We start from the raw sequence: 26065 nt of genomic DNA, 5'->3' as shown, positions 1-26065 counted from the left end.
ATACAGACCCCAGCATCTACAACATTTGACCCCTTGTGACCCCACCTCATTGTTCTTTGATGTAATGTTTTCCTGACTGACCTGTTTGGACACCAGTCACACCTTTGATTGCTGTGATTATCTCTCTGCCGAGGTGTGATAAAGGGCAGTTAGAAAGATTACCTGTAATCATCTGGCAGTATTCTCTGACTATATAAGCTGTGCCTATATGCATCTCTCCACTTCACCTGACGAAGGAGCAGCACTCCGAAAGCTTGTGATTTCAAATAAAGCTGTTGGACTATAACCTGGTGTTGTGTGACTTCTTACATTTGTCCACCCCAGTCCAACACCGGCATCTCCACATCACCATTTACAAGGCACAAGTCAGGATTGTGATGGAATACTCTCCACTTGCCTGGATGAGTGCAGCTCCAACAATACTCAAGGAGCTTGACACCATCCAGGACAAAGCACCCCGCTTGATTGGCACCCCATCCATCACTTTAAACATTCACTCCCTCTACCACCGGCGTACCGTGGCTGCAGTGTGTACCATCTACAAGATGCACTGCAGCAACTTGCCAAGGCTTCTTCGGCAGCACCTCCCAAACCCGCGACCTCTTCCACCTCGAAGGACATAAGCAGCAGGTGCATGGGAACACCACCACCTCCAAGTCACACACCATCCTGACTTAGAAGTATATCGCCGATCCTTCATCGTCGCTGGGTCAAAATCCTGCAACTCCCTCCCTAACAGCACTGTGGGAGCACCTTCACCACACGGACTGCAGCGGTTCGAGAAGGCAGCTCACCACCACCTTCTCAAGGGCAACTAGAGATAGGCAGTAAATGCCGGCCTTGCCAGCAATGCCCACATCCCGTGAATGAATAAATAAATAAAAAATTAATAAAAATAATCAGTCTACAACAGACCCAGACACAAGGCGAGTAAAACCCCCAGTGGTGGAGAGCTTTGGGAACTGTAGTTCCAAAGTCACCTGTTCCTCCCGAGCACTCGATACTCACCACACGACACGTCTCAAATTACTCAGACACTGGATCTCAAAATGTTATTTTCTTGAAACAAATGTCTCTAATTTGCATTTGAATGAATCAACACTAACTGCTTCCACCCTCTCCCTAGGGAGCCTGTTCCATAGATTGACCACTCGCTCACTGAGATAATGTTTCCGCAGATGAGTTTTAAATTTACTCCCCTTCAAGCACAGACCACGTCCTCTGGTTCTACTATCCTGGACAGGATGAAACAGCTCGTCACGGTCGACATTATCTAGTCCCGTTAGAATCCTAAAAACAACAATCACATCACCTCTCGACCTTCTCCGTTCCAGTGAGAATGTGCCCAATTCCTCATAATCCAATCCCCCCCATCCCTCAATCATTCTGGTTGCTCTCTTCTGTATCCTTTCAATAGCTGCAATATCCTTTTTTGCATAGTCCACTTATCAGAGCATGTACAATCTGAATTGCCCAACCTGCATTATATCAGCATTGTGGTAGTGTCTTGTCTCTGAGCCAGAAGGCTGTGGGTTCAAGCCCCCCAATCCAGCAATGCAGCACCTCACTCCAGTGCAGTATTGCTCATACAGGGTTACTGCCCTTCAAATGAGACGTTAAGCCAAAGTCCCGTCTACCTGTTTCAGGTAGATGTTAAAGATCCCGTGGCACATAGAAACATAGAAGATAGGAGCAGGAGTAGGACATTCGGCCCCTCGAGCCTGCTCCGCCATTCAATGAGATCATGGCTAATCATCCAAATTCAGTACCCGGTCCCTGCTTTCTCCCCATATCCCTTGATCCCTTTAGCCTTAAGAAATATATCCAACTCCTTCTTGAATATATTTAATGAATTGGCCTCCACTGCCTTCTGTGGTAGAGAATTCCACAGGTTCACCACTCTCTGGGTGAAGAAATTCCTCCTCATCTCTGTCCTAAACGGCTTACCCCTTTTCCTTAGACTGTGACCCCTGGTTCTGGATTCCCCGGCCATCGGGAACATCCTTCCTGCATCCAGTCTGTCCAGTCCTGTTAGAATTTTATAGGTTTCAATGAGATCCCCTCTCATTCTTCCAGCGAGTATAAGCCCAATCGACCCAATCTCTCCTCATACGCCATTCCTGACATCCCAGGTATCAGTCTGGTGAATCTTCGCTGCACTCCCTCCATGGCAAGAACATCCTTCCTCAGATAAGGCGACCAAAACTGCACACAGTACTCAAGGTGTGGTCTCACCAAGGCCCTGTACAACTGCAGCAAGACTTCCTTGCAGACTGCAGCACGATTTGACTCGGGAGTTATCCTAGTGCCTCGGCCAACATTCATCCCTCAAACCAACACCACTGAAAACAGATTACCTGGTCGTTGATCTCACTGCTGTTTCTGAGATTCTGTTGTGCACAGATGGGCTGCAACACACTGTATGTGAAACACCGAGAGACGTGATAAAGTGCGGTAAAAAAAGAAATAAAAAATTGCATTTCTATAGCGCCTTTCACATCCTCAGGACATCCCAAAGCGCTTTACAGCCAATGAAGTACATTTTTTGAAGTGTGGTCGCTGTTGTAATGTAGGAAACACGGCAGCCAATTTGCGCACAGCAAGCTCCTACAAACAGCAATGTGAATATGACCAGACAATCTGTTTTGCATAATCCAGGCTGACACTCCCAGCGCAGTACTGAGGGAGCGCTGCACTGTCGGAGGTGCCGTCTTTTCGATGAGACATTAAAACGAGGCCCTGTCTGCCCCCTCAGGTGGACGTAAAAACACTATTGGAAAGATGTCTTGGCCGATATTTATCCCTCAACCAACACCGCCACAGTCAGATTAACTAAAAGGGAATGACCTGTATTTCTATAGCGCCTTTCGTGACCTCAGGACATTCCAAAGCATTTTACAGCCAATGAAGTACTTTTTTGAAGTGTAGTTATTCAGTCACTGTTTGTGGGATCTTGCTGTGTAAAAGTTAGAGTCATAGAGTTATGCAGCACAGAAAGAGGCCCTTTGGCCCACGCCGGCCATCAAGCCCTGATTATTCTAATCCCATTTTCCAGCACTTGGTCCGTAGCCTTGTATGCTATGGCGTTTCAAGTGCTCATCTAAATGCTTCTTGAATGTTGTGAGGGTTCCTGCCTCTGCCACCCTTTCAGGCAGTGAGTTCCAGATTCCAACCACCCTCTGGGTGAAAAAGTTTTTCCTCAAATCCCCTCTAAACCTCCTGCCCCTTACCTTGAAACTATGCCCGCTGGTTATTGACCCCTCTACTAAGGGGAAAAGTTCCTTTCTATCTACCCTATCTATGCCCCTCATAATTTTGTACACCTCAATCAGGTCCCCCCTCAGCCTTCTCTGCTCTAAGGAAAACAACCCCAGCCTGTCCAGTCTCTCTTCATAGCTGAAGCGCTCCAGCCCAGGTAACATCCTGGTGAATCTCCTCTGCACCCTCTCCAATGCAATCATGTCCCTGTATTGACTGCCTTTTCTGCCGACATAACAACAGCGACTACACTTCAAAAAAGTGGTTGATTGGCTGTGATGCTCTTTGGGACGGATGTGAACGGCGCTAGATAAATGCAAGTTATTCATTTAACAGAGGTGAGAAGATTACCTGCCAGATTCAGACAGTAGATCAGCACTGAACAGCTGTTCCCTCCCAGAGCCTGGCCCAGAAGGGTTCTCATGCATCCATGGCTGGGGTCCTCATCGAGCACATACACCAGCGGGGTGACTCTAGAGAGAGACACAATGTCACTATAATCAGTGGAATAAAGAGAGACTTGCATTTCTATAGCGCCATTCAGGGCGTTCCAAAGCGCTTTACAGCCAATGAGGTACTTTTGAAGTGTAGTCACTGTTGTAATGTAGGAAATGCGGCAGCCAATTTGCGCACAGCAAGCTCCCACAAACAGCCATGCGATAATGACCCAGATAATCTGTTTTTTAGGTGTTGATTGAGGATAAATATCGGGCCCCAGGATACCGGGGAGAACTCCCCCGCTTCTTCAAATAGTGACCGTGGGATCTTTTACATCTACCCGAGAGAGCAGCCGGGGCCTCGATTTAACGTCTCATCTGAAAGACGGCACCTCCGACAGTTCGGCACTCCCTCAGCGCTGCACTGGGAGTGTCAGCCTGGATTTTTGTGCTGAAGTCTCTGGAGTGTGACTGGAACCCACAACCTTCTGACTCAGAGGTGAGGGAGAGAGAGAGAGAGAGTGCTACCCACTGAGCCATGGCTGACACTTTTGACGCGGTGTGCATGAGGCGCTACCAACGTGATTTCAGACTGTTTTACATAATTGTCTGTCACTCAAAACAACAAACTTGCATTCATGTAGTGCCTTGAACGCAGAAATGAATTTCCCCTGGGCGCTTCACAGGAGCATTATCAGATAAAAATGGACAGCATGCCAAAGAATGAGACAGAAGGAGGGAAAGAGGTAGATTTTACGGAGGGTCTTAAAGGAGGAATAGAGAGGCGGAGAGGTTTAGGGAGGGAACTCCAGAGCTTGGGGCCTGGACGACTTATTCCAGCCCTCCTGTTTTGGATCAGACAACCTGGTTTAAGAACATAAGAAATGCAAGAATTATTTTCTTTCGCAGCTCAGCAATGTCCTCGGCACAAGGACAAAGAGACGTACAGCACAGATAATGGAAAGGCTCGTGCGTTGGCTGTGAGATGAGGCGATGTCTTATACGAGGCTGTTTCCCTACAGAGGTTCTGGCAGACGCCTACCAAGGCAGGTGTTTTGGGGCCTATCTGGAGGGGAGAGCCACGTCTCGGACCTCGCCCTCCATCCTGGGAATTTGGCGGCTACCCCAGGGCCTGGTGCCAGGTTTTTCCCGCAACAGTCCCAGGGAAACAGGCCAGGAACACAAGCCCAGTCTCCCTGCCGGAAGGTGCATGTGGGAGCTCGGGAAGGGGCTGTGGTGATAGAGGGCGGTGGGGGGAAATTAAGGTTGGGGCAGGAAGTTGGCGGTACGCTTTACCACCTTGACCTTTGCTCTCTGCTATCTTGCCTGCCCGGATCGAAGCGCGATAGCTGTGGAAAATCCAGCCCATAGTGTCTTACGTTGTGGAGGCTTAAATTTATAGAGCAGTTACGCAGCAGATACGGTCGGAGTGACGACTGAACATAAGAACATAAGAAATAGGAGCAGGAGTCGGCCATTCGGCCCTTCGAGCCTGCTCCGCCATTCAATGAGATCACGGCTGATCTTCTGCCTCAATTCCATTCACCGGGCCTATCGCCATATCCCTTGATGCCCTTACTAGTCAGAAATCTATCGGCTTCTGTTCTAAATACACCCAATGACTGAGCCTCCACAGCCCTCTGGGGTAGAGAATTCCAAAGATTCACCACCCTCTGTGTGAAGAAATTTCTTCTCATCTCAGTCCTGAATGGCCTACCCTTTATCCTGAGGCTGTGGCCCCTGGTTCTAGACTCCCCAGCCAAGGGAAACATTCTCCCAGCATCCACCCTATCAAGCCCTGTAATAATTTTGTATGCTTCAATGAGATCCCCTCTCATTCTTCTGAATTCAAGAGAATACAGGCCTAGTTTACTCAATCTCTTCTCATACAACAGTCCCGCCATCCCAGGAATCAATCTCATGAACCTTCGCTGCACTCCCTCTATGGCAAGTATATCCTTCCTTAGGTAAGGAGATCAAAATTGTACACAGTACTCCAGGTGTGGTCTCACCAAGGCCCTATATAATTGGAGTAAGATTTCTTTACTCCTGTACTCAAATCCTCTTGTAATGAAGGCCAGCATACCATTTGCCTTCCTAATGGCTTGCTGCACCTGCACATTCACTTTCAGTGACTCCTGTACAAGGACACCCAGGTCCCTTTGAGCATCTGCTTTCCCCAATCTTTCATCATTTAGGAAATACTCTGCCTTTCTGTTTTTTCTACCAAAGTGGATAACTTCACATTTATCCACATTATAAACGTGGTGGAAAAGTCGGAGAGAGAGAAGGCCGAAGGAGTCTAGCGATAAAGTAGCAGAGAAAAGGGACCTAGAGAGCTGAAGGTTCTGCTGACAGCGGTTGAATTGAGGGCAAAGGAAGGTTACAGGAAACTAGACTCCGAGAACTGAACATGGACACTGCTTTGGGACGTCGGTCTGGAGGGGGTTTCCATGGGGATTTGGCAATGTCATGGAGGGATCTTTGAACAAGAATTTGTAAGGCTTTAGGTAAATGTTAGGATCTCAGTGGGTATTGATCATTAACAAACCAAACATCCGAACTGAAGCCACAAATCCCACAAACTGCGGGGGGAGGATAGTCATTGCTGAGGAGGACTGCAACAAATTACAGGAGGACATTAATAAATTTGCAGAATGGGCATATAATTGGCAAATGAAGTTCAACACAGATAAATGTGAGGTATTACATTTTGGTAGGAAGAATAGGGAGGTCACTTATCACTTGGAAGGTACAAGTCCGGGTGGGGTAGAGGAACAAAGGGATCTCGGAGTACAAATCACTAAAAGTTGCGACGCAGGTTAGCAAGGCTATAAAAAAAGCAAACCAAGCACTAGGGTTTATTTCTGGCGGGATAGAATTGAAAAGTATGCTAAACCTGTATCGAACCTTGGTTAGACCACACTTAGAGTACTGCGTACAGTTCTGGTCGCCAGATTATAAAAAGGATATAGAGGCACTGGAGAGGGTGCAGAGAAGATTTACAAGGATGATACCAGAAATGCGAGGGTATACATATCAGGAAAGGATGAACAGGCTGGGTCTCTTTTCTCTTGAATAAAGAAGGCTGAGGGGTGACCTAATAGAGGTCTTTAAAATTATGAAAGGTTTTGATAGAGTGGATACAGAGAGAATGTTTCCACTTGTGGGGAAGAGCATAACAAGAGGCCTCAATATAAGATAGTCACCAAGAAATCCAATCGGGAATTCAGAAGAAACTTCTTTACCCAGAGGGTGGTGAGAATGTGGAACTCGCTACCACAGGGAGTGGTTGAGGTGGATAGTATAGATGCATTTAAGGGGAGGCTGGACAAGCATCTGAGGGAGAAGGGAATAGAGGGTTATGGTGATAGATTTAGATGAGGAAAGACGGGAGGAGGCTCGAGTGGAGCATAAACGCCGGCATGGACTGGTTGGGCCAAATGGCCTGTTTCTGTGCCGTATATCCCATGTAATCCTATGTAATTCCCTCTCTCCCCTATTGTGCCTTCTGCCTGGTTTTCGTTATTGCAAAAAAAAAATGCTAACCTTGCGGCTCATGGTTATTCACCTCAAGGATCTTCTGGGATTTTTCTCCTTAGAGCAGAGAAGGTTAGGAAAAGAAAGAAAGACTTGCATTTCTATAGCGCCTTTCACATCCACCAGACGTCCCAAAGTGTTTAACAGCCAATGAAGTACTTTTTGAAGTGCGGTCACTGTTGTAATGTAGGAAACGCGGCAGCCAATTTGCACACAGCAAGATCCCACAAACAGCAATGTGATAATGACCAGATCATCCGTTTTAGTGATGTTGATTGAGGGATAAATATTTGTCCCAGGACACCAGGGAGAACTCCCTCCCTGCTGTTCTTTGAAATAGTGGCCACGGGATCTTTTACGTCCACCTCAGAGGGCAGACGGGGCCTCAGGTTTAACGTCTCATCCGAAAGGCGGCACCCTCTGCGTATTGCATTGGGAGAGACAGCCTGGATTATTTGTGCTGTAAGTCACTGGAGTGGGAATATGAACCCAGAACCCTTTGACTCAGAGGTGAGAGTGCGGCCCACTGAGCCACAGCTGACAGCAGGGGGGGTTGAAGACGTGATCTGAAGGATGAAAGCTGACAAATGTCAGGTGAACCTGTTGGCAAAAGGGGGGACAGTGTTTGCCAACTTACCCAGTCACTGCATCTTTCTCAGCACCTCCCGTAAGGTCAAAGATCTGGATGGATGAACGAATACAGGTACTGCCACTCTCCTGTTGCTCCAGTGTAATAGTAAATAACGTGCTGCACCTGGATGTACAAAGGACGATAAAAAAATAGAGATTCTGTAGTTTCAAAATATATCTTTAGGGAATGGTACACTATTACATGGAATGTCCAGTACAGAAACAGGCCATTCGGCCCAACGGGTCCATGCCGGACTTTCATCGCTGGGAGTGTCAGCTTAGATCAACATCTTGGGGGTCACCATTGACCAGAAACTTAACTGGACCAGCCACATAAATACTGTGGCAACAAGAGCAGGTCAGAGGCTGGGTATTCTGCAGCGAGTGTCTCACCTCCTGACTCCCCAAAGCCTTTCCACCATCTACAAGTAAGGAGTGTGATGGGATACTCTCCACTTGCCTGGATGAGTGCAGCTCCAACAACACTCGAGAAGCTCGACACCATCCAGGACAAAGCTGCCCGCTTGATTGGCACCCCATCCGCCACCTTAAACATTCACTCCCTCCACCACCGGTGCACCGTGGTTGCAGTGTCTAGCATCTACAAGATGCACTGCAGCAACTCGCCAAGGCTTCTTCGGCAGCACCTCCTAAACCCGCGACCTCTACCACCTAGAAGGACAAGGGCAGCAGGCTCACGGGAACACCACCACCTCCAAGTTCCCCTCCAAGTCACACACCATCCTGACTTGGAAGTATATCGACCGTTCCCTCATCGTTGCTGGGTCAAAATCCTGGAACTCCCTCCCTAACAGCACTGTGGGAGCACCTTCACCACACGGACTGCAGCAGTTCAAGAAGACGGCTCACCACCACCTTCTCAAGGGCAACTAGGGATGGGCAATAAATGCCAGCTTTGCCAGTGATGCCCACATCCCATATAAAAATGAATTTTTAAAAAATCACTAGGTAGTCCTCTTGCTTTGGAGTCAAATTTTCCTGGGATTAAGCCCCGCTCCAGAGACTTGAGCGCATAATCTAGGCTGACCCTCCAGTGCGGCGCTGAGGGAGTGCAGCACTGTCGGAGGAGCCAACCTCCAGGCGAGATATTACGCTGAAGTCCTGTCAGCCTTTGTAGGTGGCTGTCAAAGATCTCGTGGCTCTGTTTGAAGAAGAGCAGAGAGTTCTGCCGGTGTCCTGACCAACATTACTCTCTCGACCAACTCTCATTACTCCAACTCCGTCCAAAACAGAATGGGCCATTCAGCTTATTTGTTGTTTCTGGGTCCGTGCTGGGTGCAAATTGGCTGCTATGTTTACCCACAGTAATTGCCCTTCTAAAGGTAAAGTGAGATGCAATCGGGGCCTTTCTGTGTCAGCCGTGGCTCAGTGGGCAGCACTCTCTCTCGCCTCTGAGTCAGAAGGTTGTGGGTTCAAGTCTCACTCCAGAGACTTGAGCACAAAAATCTAGGCTGACATTCCAGCACAGTACTGAGGGAGTGCTACACTGTCGGAGGTGCCGTCTTTCAGACGAGTCGTTAAATCGAGGCCCCTGACTGCTCTCTCGGATGGGCGTAAACGATTCTCATGGCATTATATTGACGAAGAGTGGTGGAGTTACCCCCAGTGTCCTGGGGCCAATATTTATCCCTCAATCAACATCTCAAACAGATCATTCGGTCATCATCACATTGCTGTTTGTGGGAGCTTGCTGGGTGCAAATTGGCTGCCATGTTTCCTACATTACAACAGCGACTACACTTCGAAAATACTTCATTGGCTGTAAAGTGCTTTGGGATGTCCGGTGGTTGTGAAAGGCGCTATAGAAATGCAAGACTTTCTTCTAAATGCATTTTCTTTTCTGGTTCCTGGGTTCAAATACAGCTCAGACAGTAACCTCAGTGCTAGAACTGTCATTGGTTGATGGGACAGTAGGTGTTTGCTGTGGCTCAGTGGTAACTCTCTTACCTCTGAGTCAGAAGGTTGTGGGTTCAAGGTCCCGCTCCAGAGACACGAGCACAAAAACTAGCCTGACACTCCAGTGTAGTGCAGTACTGAGGGAGCGCTGCACTGTCGGAGGTGCCATCTTTCGGATGAGACATTAAACCGAGGCCCCGTCTGCCCTCTCAGGTGGACGTAAAAGATCCCCTGGCCACTATTTCGAAGAAGAGCAGGGGAATTATCCCCGGTGTCCTGGCCCAATATTTATCCCTAAACCAACACTTATCTGGTTGTTGTCGCATCACTGTTTGTGGGATCTTGCTGTGCAAATTGGCTGCTGCGTTACAAGTCAAAAAAAGTACGTAATTGGCTGTAAAGCGCTTGGGACATGAAAGGCGCTACATGAAGGCAAGTTCTTTATTTCTTTCCTTTTAGACCAATGGGAGTGTTTGTCCAGTTCCTAACCCATGGCACAAAACTGTCCCAGATATGGCGCTATATTTGCACTTTTGCTCACAACAGGCTGATGTGCCAGATGGGAAACTGTGACACTGGTGCCACAGGGATTTTTGTTTGAGGTTGGGGGAAAGTAGAGGGGGCTCTGCTGCACCTACCCATGCTAGACCTGTCCTTCCTTGACGGGTAAGTCAGTGTCTGAAAGGAGGAAAGACTTCCATCTCCCACTACTAACATCCTTCACCTTGATGAAGAGGAGAAATGCACTACAGGGGGTGAATATCCTCAGGAATTCTCCCACTCCACTGCCATAACTTGACGGAAACCCAACCTTCGCAGGGAAATGGGACATCGCCCCGAAGTTACGGCACTGGAATGGGAGAAGTCCCAAGGAAATTTACCCCTTGTTTCTTTAAACCACTGTAATTTGCACAATAGAAGAAGCCCTTCAGCCCATCTTATCTGTGCCAGCTCCTTTGTTAGAACAATCAAAAGCCAATCCCCTGCTCTCCCCATAGCCCCTGTGTCTCGCTCAATCTCAAATACTTATCCAACTTTCACTTCAAAGATGCAACAGTCTCTGTTATCAACCATACCCTGTCGCAAAGCATCCTCCCGCTCGCCGTGAGATCTGCCACATGTACGCTGACCACACCCAGCTCTATCTCACTACCTCTTCTCTCCACCCCACCACAGTCTCTAAATTGTCAGACTGCTTGTCCGACATACAGTCACAGAAATCACAGAAACCCCACAGTGCAGATAGAGGCCATTTCGGCCCATCGAGCCTGCACCGACACATATGTCCTGGATGAGCAACAATTTTCTCCAACTAAATATTGGGAAGACCGAAGCCATTGTTTTCAGTCCCCGCCACAAACTCCGTTCCCTAGTCACTGACTCCATCCCTCTCCCTAACATCTGTCTGAGGCTGAACCACACTGTTCGCAACCTTGGTGTCATATTTGACCCGGAAATGAGCTTCCGACCACATATCCGCAGCGTAACTAAGAGCGCCTATTTCCACCTCCGTAACATCGCCCGTCTCCGCCCTTGCCTCAGCTCATCCACTGCTGAAACCCTCATCCCTGCCTTTGTTACCTCTAGACTTGACTATTCCAACGCACTCCTGGCTGGCAGCCCACATTCTACCCCACATAAACTTGAGGTGATCCAAAACTCGGCCGCCCGTGTCCTAACTCGCACCAACTCCCATTCACCCATCACTCCTGTACTCGGTGACCTACATTGGCTCCCAGTTAAGCAGCACCTCGATTTCAAAATTCTCATCCTTGTTTTCAAATCCCTCCATGGCCTCACCCCTCCCTATCTCTGTAATCTCCTTCAGCCCCACTGTAGTGTATGTAACCTGTACTACCTTAAGAGGATACCTTAAGGTGATGGACTACTTTTTGATGGCTCCTGTACATTGTAGTACCGGTGGTGACCACACCGGTATATAAACCCTGCGGAGCAAAGTGTATCTCAGTTCAGCCCTGACCCTCAATCACTAAAGACCTGTTTAATTACTTCTGTAGTCTGTGTCCTGTTATTCAGCATAACTACATTTGAAAACACAGACTCAACACCCACAACCCCCCGAGATCTCTGCGCTCCAATAATTCTGCCCTCTTGAGCATCCCTGATTATAATCGCTCCACCATTGGCAGCCGTGCCTTCTGTTGCCTGGGCCCTAAGCTCTGGAATTCCCTGCCTAAACCTCTCCACCTCTCTTTCTTCCTTTAAGACGCTCCTTAAAACCTACCTCTTTGACCAAGCTTTTGGTCACCTGTCCTAATTTATCCTTATGTGGCTCGGTGTCAAATTTTTGGTCTTAAAATACTCCTGTTGGCACGTTTTACTACGTTAAAGGCGCTATATAAATACAAATTGTTGTTGTTGCTAGTGCCAAAGATGTCCATTCCTTGTGAGGGCAGTGTGCAAGGCATCTCTTCTTGCTGGTAACACCACCTCTGAGCGTCTACATGAAGTTTGCATGGTCATAACAGTGGACCTCTTAGCTGGATTTACATTGAACATCTGAATGGGTACATTGCAGGAACACTACGACAGCACTCATACCTCTCACATAGCTACCTGTCCAGGTGTGTTCCTGCCAGTTTCTGGGCTTTTGTCCCCTGTAGGTACAAGCTCAACGCATCTTCGCAACTGCACACAACAATCTCACTGAGCTCTTCTGTGATTCTGGAACCAAATGAGGTCAAAGAAATATAAGTTCTCTCAAATCACTTAACACACATTACTGCTCCTCTTCAGCAAGCAAGAAGTGGCCATTTGGATGGAGTTCAGGCACAGATCAGCCGTGATCTGAATGAATGCGGAGCAGGCTCGAGGGGCTGAATGGCCTCCTCCTGTTCCCACCACGCCTCCAGTACTCAAAGCCTACCTTATCTAAGCACATTTTAATATTTTATTCACTCCATTGAGGTCCCCACTTAACCACCTTCTCTCTGGACAGAAGAGATTTCGGGGGGAAAATTCAGTTGCTTTGCGCCTCCCATTAGTGCCCCAAGAGGATGTTTGCGCCGCTCGCGAAATTGACCAGACATTTTGCGGCGGCGCTAAACACTACCGCCATGATATCCTGCGCCCGCAGATCGCGATGTCAGTCGAGCGTGCAACGCCCCGGTAGCGCCCCGGACCAGATGTTGAGTTGTGCCCCCTGCCTTACCGCCTGCCACTAGCAACGACAGGTTGAGGGGAGCGTTTTGCAGTCGTGAAGGGACTAGTGGAGCGCTATTTAAAGGCGACCGCTTCCTGCCATTTTTTGTCGGTGATAGTTTTGCACCACGCATTCTGAGGGAAAGAGAGAGAGACTTCTGAAGAGATTCAACGCTGTGTGAAGGAGTTTTGGGTACTGAGCAGCACTTTGCAGGTTCATTTTGATTTGACCTTCCTTGCATCGATTTAGAAGAGACTATGGGGGCTGCACTCTGAGCTCTTTCCCTGGGCCTCTCCATTGTTCTTTCCAGCAGAATTGATGTACAGGTCTCTCCAGGCCGAGATTCAAGGCTGCAATGAGCAGGGTGTGGATGGAGAGCAAGATCGACCCTCCCCTTTAAGAACTGGCTGGTACCAGTGTGTCTGTGTTTCATTGCTGACTGACATCACATGAGCTTCACCAGCGCTCTGAGGTAGCGCCTCGCTCCTCGGCGTTAGTGCCTTAAGAGAGGTGTGTAGTGCCTGATTTAGCGCTCCAATCACCTCCAGGGGCGATAGAAGCCAAGTTTGCAGTCGGAGGTGATAATTAGCGCCAGGCGCTAAACTTTGTGCCTGGCCGATAATTGTGCCCCAAAAGGGGCGATACCGAATTTTATAAATCTCATCATTCATCAAGAAACTACTCGTGAAATAATGCTGGACGGCCAGCTGGTGGCGCCATCCAAGGAGTATAAATACTCGGGCGTGGCCCCAGCTAGCCCAGGGACATTTTGTAAGACAAGGAACTAGTGAAGTACAACTAGACCTCCATGTTCTGAAACAAGTTGATCAACTTGATATCAACTCCAGGCTTTGGGTGATTTCGGGAACAACCTTGCTTTATACTCAAACCAAGTGTGTGGTGTTTTATTACGTCACCGAATTTCTCCCCCTTAGGTTTTTAGCCTATGCTTGGGTTGTTATTTCTGCTCTTCTCAGCATCCTCTCTACTGCTTGCACGGTTTGTCGGCAATAATATTTTCATCAATGTCATCAAGGTGAGAAATAATCTGGGAAATTCCTCTGACCCCCCGCGCCCCCCCCCCCCCCCCCATAGGCGATTGAAACTAGTCCAGGCCATCATTCTGGCTGATCTGGATCTCAACTCCATCTCAACCCGTCTTGATTCCTTGACAGCTTACATCGTTTTATACAAAGTCATTTCTGTACAGGAGCCTCTCCGGGTCACCCCTTAGAATGGGTTTCATTGCTTCAGCTGGCGTGGTGCTTTGGATAATAGGCCTTTGGTAGCTTGGATCAGACTTGTCTCCCTCCTTGTCTGTGGTTATTCGCAGGCTTACTATCCCGTGGTATCTCACCAGTGCCTCGTGACGTGGACCAGTGCTCGATAAATCTCCTCCGTTGTCTCCCTCAACACTCCCGCCATCGGCTCCAGAGGACCTCCTTCTCTTCGGTCTCCTTCCCTCATCCACTACCTCTGTCACAGGGGCTCAGAATCCTCCAGGGTATTTGATGCACGATTAACAACTGGATGTTGTACTTACTTTATCCTCTATTGTGTCAACCTCTAGAGAATATTCATTTAGTATTTTGACAGTCTTCTCTCCTTCCATCTCTTCACCTCCATTTTCAACCGTTCACATTCTAACTTCCTCTCGAACCACTCTCGCTTTTAGGAGCATAGGGACAGGAGGAGGCCATTCAGCCTCACCAGCCTGATCCGCCATTCAATTACGAACATATGAACAATAATGGACAGGAAAAGACCCTCTAAACATAGGAACATAAGAAATAGGAGCAGGAGTCGGCCATTCAGCCTCACCAGCCTGTTCCACCATTCAATAAGATCATGGCTGATCATCAACCTCAACTCCACTTTCCCGCTTGATCCCCATGTCCCTTGATTCCTCTAGAGTCCAAAAATCTATCGATCTCTGTATTGAATGTACTCAACGACTGAGCATCCACAGCCCTCTGGGGTAGAGAATTCAAAAGATTCACAACCCACTGAGTGAAGAAATTTCTCCTCATCTCAGTCCTGACCCCTTATTCTGAGACAGTGACCCCTGGTTCTAGACTCCCCAGCCAGGGGAAACATCCTCCCTGCATCTACCCTGTCAAGCCCCTTTTTATACATTTCAACGAAATCACCTCTCATTCCTTGAAACTCTAGAGAATATAGGTTTAACCTACTCAATCTCTCCTCATAGGACAATCCCCCCATCCCAGGAACCAGTCTGGTGAACCTCCGTTGCACTCCCTCTATGGCAAGTATATCCTTCCTTAGATAAGGAGACCAAAACTGTACACAGTCCATCCAGCCTGTCCCGTACAATTGTGATACCTTGTGCATCATATATATACACTCCCCACCCCATCGGAAACCTTGTGATCTCCTGGGTGGGAGAGGCGAGAAACCAGATTAAACACCCAGGCCAAGTTGGAAAATAATCTGGGAAATTCCTCTTCGACCCCATTAGGCGATCAAAATTCGTCCAGCGGTTCGCTCTGGCTGATCTGTATCTTAACTCCATCTGCCCGTCTTGCTTCCGTAACCCTTAATACCTTAAACCCTTACCCAACAAAAATCGATCAATCTCAGCTTTGAATTTTTTAATTGACCCCCCAGCCTCAACAGCTTTTTCGGGGAGAGTTTTCCAGATTTCCACTACCCTTTGTGTGAAGAAGTGCTTCCCGACATCACCCCTGAACAGCCTGGCTCTAATTTTAAGGTTATGCCACCTTGTTCTGGACTCCCCCCACCAGAGGAAATAGCTTTTCTCTGTCTACAATATCAACTCCTTCAATCGTCTTAAACACCACTCTCACTTCTGTGATACTGGAAGAATACTTTATTGTGCTTGGCATCTGTGCTTTTTATTTCCCCCAATTTTGCCCCTTCTTCTCCTGATAGGACAGGGGTAGATTCCACAGGAACTATCTGGTCCCTGGTAGCTTACTCAAGAGTCCATTATCCTTCGTGGGAGCAGAGGTTCTGGAGGAGCTCCCTTGAGATGAGCACACACGGGAACTACCATCTTGACATCGCAGGTAGACCTTGTTGCATTGTGGTCTCATAAGACAATAAGAATTAGGAGCAGGAGCCAGCCATACAGCCCTTCGAGCCTGCTCCGCCATTCAATACGATCATGGCTGATCTTCTACCTCATCTCCACCTTCCCGTCCGATCCCCACATCCCTTGATTCCCCTAGAGTCCAAAAATCTGTCGATCTCTGTCTTGAATATACTCAACGACTGAGCATCCACAGCCCTCTGGGGTAGAGAATTCCAAAGATTCACAACCCTTTGAGTGAAGAAATTCTTCCTCATTTCAGTGGCCCTCCCCACTCCCTTCAGGACTGTGCCATTCTACAGGCTAGTCTTTCCCCAACTAAAGGTTCTTTGCTTCTCTCATTGCATATCTCAATGTCAAAAGTTTCAAAGTCTCCAGCCTCCTAAAGCCCTTTATACAGGTTAACGACTGGGTAAATTAGCCCAGAAAGGAATTTCATGAGAACATTGTTAAGCAGTGCACCCGCAGAGAGATGGAATACTGTTTCCGCAGGTCACAGAATGAGCGCAAAGTAATTTTATATTCATCAACCATAAGAGAAGGTAGGTCAATGAAACCTAGTTACTAAGAAGAGCCTAAATCCTCTTGGAAGTTGGGATAGTTGGTTAAAAACTTTATGATCTGTGGTGTCGCACAGTTTTGTTTTGTGTATTTGGTGGCTCTGTCTAACACACAGCCTTATCGTGGCAGGTGAGCTGTCCAAACAGGTGGATTAAAACTGTTACCAACAGGACACACCAATCAAACATCCACAACCCCAACACACATTGTTTAGAATCATAGATACAGTAAACTCTTGTTTAAACGGCACTTAATCATCCAGAATACTTTAATAACCGGCAAAATAGATAACCAGTAATCTTGCCGAATCCATCCAGCACTCGTTTTGCCGAGTCCGAGTCTCCCGCGGTGGCCGAGTTAGTCAGTGGTTTTTATTTTTGTTTGTGTTAAAAATTGCCTTGGTAGGTCTACCTCTCGGTTATCCAGAGTTTTTCATCAACCGGCACCATCCTGGTCCCATAGGTGCCGGATACAAAAGAGTTTACTGTAACACGCTAAGCACACATCATGCTGGGGTAACCCATAAAACATGCACACCAGGTGCTCATATTCCCAAGATATACGGGCCCGGAATTTGCGGTCAGGAGCGAAGCGAAGGCGTTCGCTGCCGGCCCCGAAACACACGCTCCGCACAAGGATCTCGAAATCCCGAGAGCTTCGGGTTTTCCGACCTACAGTTCAATTCAACGGAACTTAGTGGGGATCCCCTAGCGCGAGCTGCTGTGACGCCAACAGGCTGTCTGAGCAGCCAATCGAAAGGCAGAGTTCTCACACAGAGAGCGAACCAGGAGGTGAGCAAGCTCTTAAAATTCTAACTTTTTAAAATAGTTAGAGAGTGCAAAAGAAAGATTGGGGTTCTCACATGGGGAAAAGGCAAACCTGAAATAAAGATGGACAAACTTAAAAAAAAAGTAAACTTTTTTGAAAAATTAAAATACACTACAAAATTAAAATTAGTTTCCCAGGCCCTTAACCTTTGTTTAGCAGTCAATACGCTGTTAAAGCCCCAGTTACACCTAATCCCTTTGGGTCTAACTTTTAGCGGGGAATTTAACAGCGTAATTACTGCGGAAGAGCCGAAGTTTTCGTGAGTTTCAATGATTTATGAGATTTCACTGATTGTCGGCTCTGTGGCAGGCACAGCCTGTTTCAGAGCTGTCACTGACAGACCGCAACTTCGGGATTTCCGCTTGCGCATGCGCCAAATCCCGAAGTTGCGGTCAGTTTCAAAGGCGGTATGACAGCGAAAGCTGGCAGTTCGCCGTCATACCGACCGCAAATTCCGGGCCATGATATAACACATGAAACCTGCAGTCCAAACGCGCACAGTGCAGCACATGCAATATACATACCATGCACGTACTAACATGCATGGTGCAACACGTGAGACACACAAGTCATGTACAGCATGCATCTACACTCCTAATATGCATGGTGTAACACGTGAGACATACTTCCAAAACATGCATTGCACATGCAGGCCCCACTTACAGCCCCAGTACTGAGTGTTTCACACATTGTATTTCTCTGTCACGTGGGTTGAGTAGATCTACTGTGGAACCATCGGAGTGAAACTGAAGAATTGTTAATGGGTGAGTCAGGGAACGGGTACAACAACAACAACTCGCATTTATATAGCGCCTTTAATGTAGTAAAACGTCCCAAGGCACTTCACAGGAGCGATTATCAAACAGAATTTGACACCGAGCCACAAAGGGAGATATTAGGAGAGTCTTAATCAAAGAGGTAGGTTTTAAGGATCGTCTTAAAGGAGGAGAGAAAGGCGGAGAGGTTTAGGGAGGGAATTCCAGAGTTTAGGGCCCAGGCAGCTGAAGGCACGGCCAGCGATGGTGGAGCGATGGAAATCGGGGGATGGTCAAGAGGCCAGAATTAGAGGAGCACAGAGATCTCGGAGGGTGGTAGGGCTGGACGAGGTTACAGAGCTGGGGGGGTGGGGGGGGCGAGGCCACGGAGGGATTTGAAAACAAGAATATTTAAATCGAGGCGTTGCCAGACCGGAAGCCAATGTAGGTCAGTGAGCACAGGGGGTGATGAGTGAACGGGACTGGGTGCCGGCTAGGATATGGCAGAGTTTTGGATGAGCTCAAGGTACATAGAAATATGGAGCTATTACTAGTTAAAGATCCATGGGAAACATTGGAGGCATCAATGGAGGAGTCACCTTAGACTGAAGGCTCATTGGAATTGACCCAAGGCCTAGGGATTTAAAAACTTCCTGTTGTTACCAGGGACAATGGGGGAGGAGTTTCCCAGGTTGCCATGTCTTAGGACATGGCTTTTGTTTTCACGGTAAAGATCAATCAGAGGATCCCTTCCTGTGTTGTTTATGGTGCCATTAACACATAGCAACCAGACAAAAGTTTCTCCCAACACCTGATACTTTTGTGCTTGCCAGCAACCAATTGAATGGCGGTAAGCAGCCTGGCATTATGACACCACCCTCTTTGAAGTGCTTGGGCCTGGGCAGTTTAAGCAGCGACCTGAAGGTCCCTAAATGGGTGGCAGCAGACCTGAGTTATGATGTTCTTATTGCCAATTGCTCCACGTAATTAAGGGACCAGAGTGCAGAAAAACGTTCTGGGAAAGTTAGAAGCGCTAATCCTTGTTGGGTGGGAAATTGCTCCCATCTCTCACTGTCCCATTATCCTTCATATTCCATTCCACACTCCCATTATCCTTCATATTCTATTCTACATTCCCATTACCTGTGCTCCCATTACCCACACTCCCATTATCCGCGCTCCCATTATCCTGCACTCCCATTACCGGCACTCCCGTTATCCGGCACTCCCGTTATCCTGCACTCCCATTACCCAGCGCTCCTGTTATCCGGCACTCCCGTTATCCAGCGCTCCCGTTATCCTGCACTCCCGTTATCCGGCACTCCCGTTATCCGGCACTCCCGTTATCCTGCGCTCCCATTACCCAGCGCTCCTGTTATCCTGCACTCCCGTTATCCGGCACTCCCGTTATCCGGCACTCCCGTTATCCTGCGCTCCCATTACCCAGCGCTCCTGTTATCCGGCGCTCCCGTTATCCGGCACTCCCGTTATCCTGCACTCCCGTTATGTATTATTCCATTCCTTGCAGGAGTCAGGGCTCTGGGACTGGGAGGCCAGCAGGGGTCAGGGCTCTACCAGCTTTTGTTTTCAATAATATCTTATATTTAAAATGGAAGAAAAAAAGTAGGTCTTATTTGAAGGTCCTGGGAACTTGATTAGATAATCTGAACAGACCGATGAGAGGCTAAAACTCATTGGACACAAAAGTTCTCTGGCAATTAAGGAGAAGCCCCCCACCCTAGGCCGCGGAGTGAGTGTTTGTGTCTCGACGGTTACTGTTTACAAACTCCCAGTTGGACCCGGTTCCAACCTCATGGGGAGGCCATGACAGCACAGGCGCGATGGGCCGAATGGCCTCCTTCTGTGCTGTATCATTCTCTATCATCATTCTATGTGCCGAGCAAACATAAACTCACTGGGGGGGAGAATTTCCCCAGGGGTTCTCTGTCACCTGCCGTATCTTCATCGGAAAGCTGGGAAAAACAATGTAAATGGTGTTTTTCCGAGGGTTGGCGTGTCTCTTGCGATGAGCTTACGGCAGATTCAATACATGGGGCACTCTGCCAGTTTCCAGTATCCACCCGGGGCCTTGTGATTATGGTGGATTCTTGGCATTATCTTCCTTTTAACTAATTTTAAGAACTTGTTATAAAATCCGACTGAATTCACCTGAATATTTGAGACGGTGATGAGTCGCTTCTGACGATCGTCATCCGGCTCCAACTCTTCAAACAAATGTTTCATCATCTGTAGAAAGTAAAGCTTTAGCTGGCCTTAGCTTTAAAAACTATTACACCAGAGGAGGAACTAGTGAAAGAAAGACTTACATTTCGATAGCGCCTTTCACGACCTCGGGACATCCCAAAGCACTTTACAGTCACAGAATCATAGAATGGTTACAGCACTTCAGTTAGTCCCACTCCCCGCCCTTTTCCAGTCAATGAAATACTTTTGAAGTGTAGTCACTGTTGTAATGTAGGGAAATGTGGCAACCAATTTGCGCACAGCAAGCTCCCACAGACAGCAATGAGATAAATGACCAGTTAATCTGTTTTTCAGTGATGTTGGTTGAGGGATAAATATTGGCCCCAGGACACCGGGGAGAACGCCCCTGCTCTTCTTCGATAATAGTGGCCGTGGGATCTTTTACGTCCACCTGAGAGAGCAGACGGGGTCTCGGTTTAATGTCTCATCCGAAAGACGGCACCTCCAACAATGCAGCGCTCCCTCAGCACTGCACTGGAGTGTCAACCTGGCATTTTGTGCTCAAGTCTCTGGAGTGGGGACTATGAACCCATAATCTTCTCACTCAGAAGTGAGAGGGCTACCCACTGAACCACTGGCTGACACCTAGTGCTGTGGGAAATGTTAATACTTTAGTAACTGTGAGTAATGCTTAAATATATATATACTAGCTGAAGTGCCCGGCGGTGCCGAGGCTTTTTCGAGGGCATGTTGTTGTTCGGAGAGAGAGAGAGCAACTGGGGGGGGGGGAGGGAGGGAGGGAGGGCGGGGGGGGAAGGGAGGGGGGGAAGGGAAGGGGGGAAGGGAAGGGGGGAAGGGAAGGGGGGAGGGGGGGAGGGGGGGAAGGGAGGGGGGGGGGGGAAGGGGAGGGGAGAGGGGGGGAGGGAGGGGGGGAGGGAGGGGAGGGGGGTGCGGGGGGGAGGGGGGAAGGGGAGGGGGGCGCAGGGGGGGAGGGAGGGCGGGGGGCCCCCCCGAGGGTCGCGGCCCCCCTCGAGGGTCGCGGCCCCCCCCCCCCGAGGGTCGCGGCCCCCCCCCCGAGGGTCGCGGCCTCCCCGAGGGTCGCGCCCCCCCCCCCGAGGGTCGCGCCCCCCCCCCGAGGGTCGCGGCCCCTGTGGGTCGCGCCCCCCCTCCGAGGGTTGCGCCCCCCCCCCCCCCCGAGGTGAAGACCGCCGATTGCGGCTGTGCGAGACAGTTGCCAGGGTGACGCTTGGCGGCCCCCCCCCCCGAGGGTCGCGCCCCCCCCCCCGAGGGTCGCGGCCCCCGCAGATGGTCGCGGCCCCCCGAGGGTCGCGCCCCCCCCCCTGGGTCGCGCCCCCCCCCCGGGTCGCGCCCCCCCCCCCCCGAGGTGAAGACCGCCGATTGTGGCGTGTGCGAGACGGCCGGGGGGGCCGGTTGCCAGGGTGACGCTTGACGCTCAGCAAGCCCCGCCCCCTGGCCGAGCCAGAGAGAGACGCCGCGTCTCAGCTCCTGCTGCGCGCGCACCCTAGCGGCGCTGGGCTGAGGCTCGGCCCTCCAGCCTTCGAGTGGGGCCGGGAGGTGCCTCGCTCGGGCGTGGGTGTGAAGGAGAAGCCGAGGCTTCGAGGCCTACCTGGAAAAACGGGGAAAGGTAGGAAAATTAATGAGATTAGATAAGTTAATTCGTTTCTAAATCATTTTTTTTTAAAACAATATGTGTTTTAAAAGCAACATTTTTTTTTAAGACGCAGAAAGCGGGAAAAAGAAAGGAAAAGTTTGGAATCAAGATGGCGGCGACTCACCTCGGTTCAGAACGATAAAGCCCGGCCACACACGCACCGATTGGCCCGGCGGCACACGCCAGCAACCCGGCGTACGATTGGTCGAGCTCGAGGTCACTCTGTCGCTAATGAGCGGATAATGAGATGCTAATGAGCGGAATGTTGAAGGTTTTTGGGATACCGCGGGCGCAATTTTAGCCCGGCCGAAACGTAAATACGCTTAAAACCGTCTCGGAAGCGGAAGCTTTCTTTGGAGGTAACGCGCGCGTAGGTACGCCCTGTAACTTTCGAGCGCATAGCCCGCCAGACGCACAGGCGATGACAGACAGAATGACAGATAGACAGAATGACAGATAGACAGAATGACAGAAGTACCGATTTATATATATAGATTTTTGTCAGATATTATATTGTTGTTTCCAATATCTCACCCTACTGTGCTCTTCCTCACTGTGCTGACAACACGGACTGGATTCTTCGGGTGCTGTCCCCTGCAGGGTCGGAAGGGGGAGCTTCCACTCGCCGCCCCGACCCTGGTGTAGTTTACTGAGTTGGGAGGGTGGGGTAGTGGGGGGGAGGGGGGAGGTCATTGCATATTCATGGCGGGCATTCCCAGCAGGACTCCCACTGGGGAGCGGAACGCCACCAACAGCCCCCAGCAGTGAGATCACTGCTCCAGCACCAGTAGATGCAGATGTACTTGGAGTTACTGTGCACAGTTCTGGTCTCCATATTACAAAAAGGATATAGAGGCTCTAGAGAAGGTGCAAAAAAGATTTACTAGAATTATACCAGAACTGAGAGGTTATACCTATCAGGAAAGATTGAACAGGCTGGGGCTCTTTTCTCTAGAAAAGAGAAGGCTGAGGGGTGACCTGATCGAGGTCTTTAAGATTATGTTGGGGTTCGATAGGGTAGACGTAGAGAAGATGTTTCCTCTTTTGGGGAGACCAGAACTAGGGGCCATGAATATAAGATAGTCACTAATAAATCCAATAAGGAATTCAGGAGAAACTTCTTTACCCAGAACATAAGAACATAAGCAATAGGAGCAGGAGTCGGCCCCTTGAACCTGCTCCGCCATTCAATATCATGGCTAATCATCGATCTCAACTCCACTTTCCCGCCCGATCCCCATATCCCTTGATTCCCCTAGAGTCCAAAAATCTATCGATCTCAGCCTTGAATATACTCAACGACTGAGCCTCCACAGCCCTCTGGGGCAGAGAATTCCAAAGATTCATCACCCTCTGAGTGAAGAAATTTCTCCTCATCTCAGTCTTGAATGGCCGACCCCTTATCCTGAGACTGTGACCCTGAGTTCTAGACTCTCCAGCCAGGGGGAAACAACCTCCCTGCATCTTAGCCCTCTAAGAATTGTATACGTTTCAATCAGATCACCTCTCATTCTTCTAAACGCCAGAGAATATAGGCCCATTCTACTCAATATCTCCTCCTAGGACAACCAGAAAGTGGTTAGACTGTGGAACAACTACCACAAGGAGTACAATAGCAAAATACTGCGGATGCTGGAAATCTGAAATAACAACAGAAAATGCTGGAAACACTCATCAGGCCAGGCAACATCCGTGGAGAGAAACAGAGTTGACGGCCAGAATTGGAGGAGCGCAGAGATCTCGGAGGGTGGTAAGGCTGGAGGAGGTTACAGAGATCGGGAGGGGCAAGGCCATGGATTTGAAAACAAGGCTGAGAATTTTTTTTAAATTGAGGCGCTGCTTAACCAGGAGCCAATGTAGGTCAGCGAGCACAGGGGTGATGGGTGAACGGGACTTGGTGCGAGTTAGGTCACGGGCAGCCGAGTTTTGGATGACCTCAAGTTTACGGAGGGTGGAACGTGGGAGACCGGCCAGGAGTGCATTGGAATAGTCAAGTCTAGAGGTAACAAAGGCATGGATGAGGGTTTCAGCAGCAGATGAGCTGAGGCAAGGGCGGAGACGGGCGATGTTACGGAGGGTCCCAGACCTGAAACGTTAACTCTGTTTCTCTCTCTCCATGGATGCTGCCTGGCCTGCTGAGTGTTTCCAGCATTTTCTGTTGTTATACCACAGGGAGTGGTTGAGGCAAACAGCACAGATGCATTTAAGGGGAAGCTGGATAAACACATGAGGGAGAGAGGGATAGAAGACTATGCTGAAACTGTGGAGCAGGCTCGAAGGGCCAAATGGCCTGCTCCTGCTCCTATTTCTGACATTCTTTCTTATGATGTAAGGTGGGAGGAGGCTCTGTGGAGCATAAGGGGCCAGCTGGGCCGAATGGCCTGTTTCTGTGCTGTAAATTCAGTGTAATTCTGTGTAATTGGGGAGTTAAGGGCATCAAAGGCTGGAGCTGGCCGATGACTAAAAGCCTCAGCTGAGGCCTTGAACAGGTCAACGGTTGACGGAAGAGGAGACTCCTTAAACCTTCCTTTAATTGTTTAACTGTCACGACATGCAAGCAAAGAAAATAAGTTAGACAACGTGTAACAAGCCTCACGTAAACAATTGGCAGCGACAGCGAGAGACGCTGGGCTCAACGACACTTGCGGGCGACTCTATGAACTCTGTCCATGAGCAACACAAGACGCAGAAAGTCCTACCTTACGCGCGATGCCGTCCTGCTTCCCGTCTCCCCGCAGCAGCCTGCTCTTGCCAGATGTGGGCGTGCCGGACACAACCAGAGACACGTTGTAGCCCAGCTTCACCTTGGAGAGCAGCGGTTTCACCAGTTCCTCGTAGACTCTCTCCTAACGTGTGCGACGTCATTGAAATAGGCAACATTAGGGGAACGTCCTCCTTTGGCTCAACAGCTAAATGCACATCCGGAGGCGGCACTGAGACCCGTCCACACTTAGCACAGGCAGCCGCCTATATCAGGTTAAATGCCTTGGGTACGGTAGCGTGGTGGTTATGTTACTGGATTAGTAATCCTAGGTCAGGCCTGGACTAGTGATCCGTGTTGTAGAACATGAGTTCAAATCCCAGCATGGCAGCTGGGGGAATTTAAATTCAGTTAATTAAATAAATCTAGAATTTAAAAAAAAATGCTAGTATCAATAATGCTGACCATGAAACTATTGGATTGTCGTAAAAACCCCATCTGGTTCACTAATGTCCTTTAGGGAAGGAAATCTACCGTCCTTACTCGGTCTGGCCGATCTGTGACTCCAGACCCACAGCAATGTGGTTGACTCTTAACTGCCCTCTAGTGGCCGAGCAATCCACTCAGTTGTATCAAAACTGCGCTACAAAGAAGTATACTCACTGTGGGAGTACCTTCACCACACGAACTGCAGCGGTTCAAGAATCAAGGGCAATTAGGGATGGGCAATAAATGCTGGCCTTACCAGTGACACCCACATCCCGTGAATGAATAATAACAACAACATTCACAACCCTCACAACATTCAAGAAGCATTTGGATGAGCACTTGAAATGCCATAGCATACAAGGCTACGGACCAAATGCTGGAAAATGGGATTAGATTAGACAGGGCTTGATGGCCGGCGCGGACGCGATGGGCCGAAGGGCCTCTTTCTGTGCTGTATAACTCTATGACTCTCTAATACTCTAACAATTTGTATTTATATAGCGCCCTTAACACAGTAAAACTTCACAGAGGAGCGTTATAAGACAAAATTTGACACCGAGCCAAATAAGAAGATATTAGGACAGGTGAGGTAGGTTTTAAGGAGCGTCTTAAAGGAGCAAAGAGAGGTGGAGAGGTTTAGGGAGGGAATTCTAGAGCTTAGGGCCCAGGTAGCTGAAGGCACGGCCACCAATGGTGGAGCGATGGAAATGGGGGATGCTCAAGAAGCCAGAATTGGAGGAGCGCAGAGATCTCGGAGGGTGGTAGGGCTGGAGGAGGTTATAGCGATAGGGAGGGGCAAGGTCATGGATTTGCAAACAAGGCTGAGAATTTAAAAA

General features: G+C 49.1%; 1 protein-coding gene across 1 annotated transcript in view; it reads right to left on the bottom strand.

The window, feature by feature from the left end:
• Window positions 1–26065, bottom strand: part of LOC147114347 (uncharacterized) — a 90650-nt gene that overhangs the window by 40278 nt on the left and 24307 nt on the right. Inside the window, exons 5-10 of the mRNA XM_085996001.1 lie at window positions 24739–24885; window positions 20332–20409; window positions 18071–18153; window positions 12360–12467; window positions 7873–7989; window positions 3610–3731 (exon numbers count right to left, since the gene is read on the bottom strand). Coding sequence (XP_085852127.1) covers window positions 3610–3731; window positions 7873–7989; window positions 12360–12467; window positions 18071–18153; window positions 20332–20409; window positions 24739–24885 — 655 coding nt within the window. The remainder of the gene's footprint in view (window positions 1–3609; window positions 3732–7872; window positions 7990–12359; window positions 12468–18070; window positions 18154–20331; window positions 20410–24738; window positions 24886–26065) is intronic.

The sequence above is a fragment of the Somniosus microcephalus genome, chromosome 8 (genome assembly GCF_052327205.1).
Source record: "Somniosus microcephalus isolate GS21.2 chromosome 8, FLI_Smic_1.0, whole genome shotgun sequence".
Lineage (NCBI taxonomy): Eukaryota > Metazoa > Chordata > Chondrichthyes > Squaliformes > Somniosidae > Somniosus > Somniosus microcephalus.
Note: the sequence above shows the minus strand (reverse complement) of the source record. Positions and strands in the feature narration are given on the sequence as shown.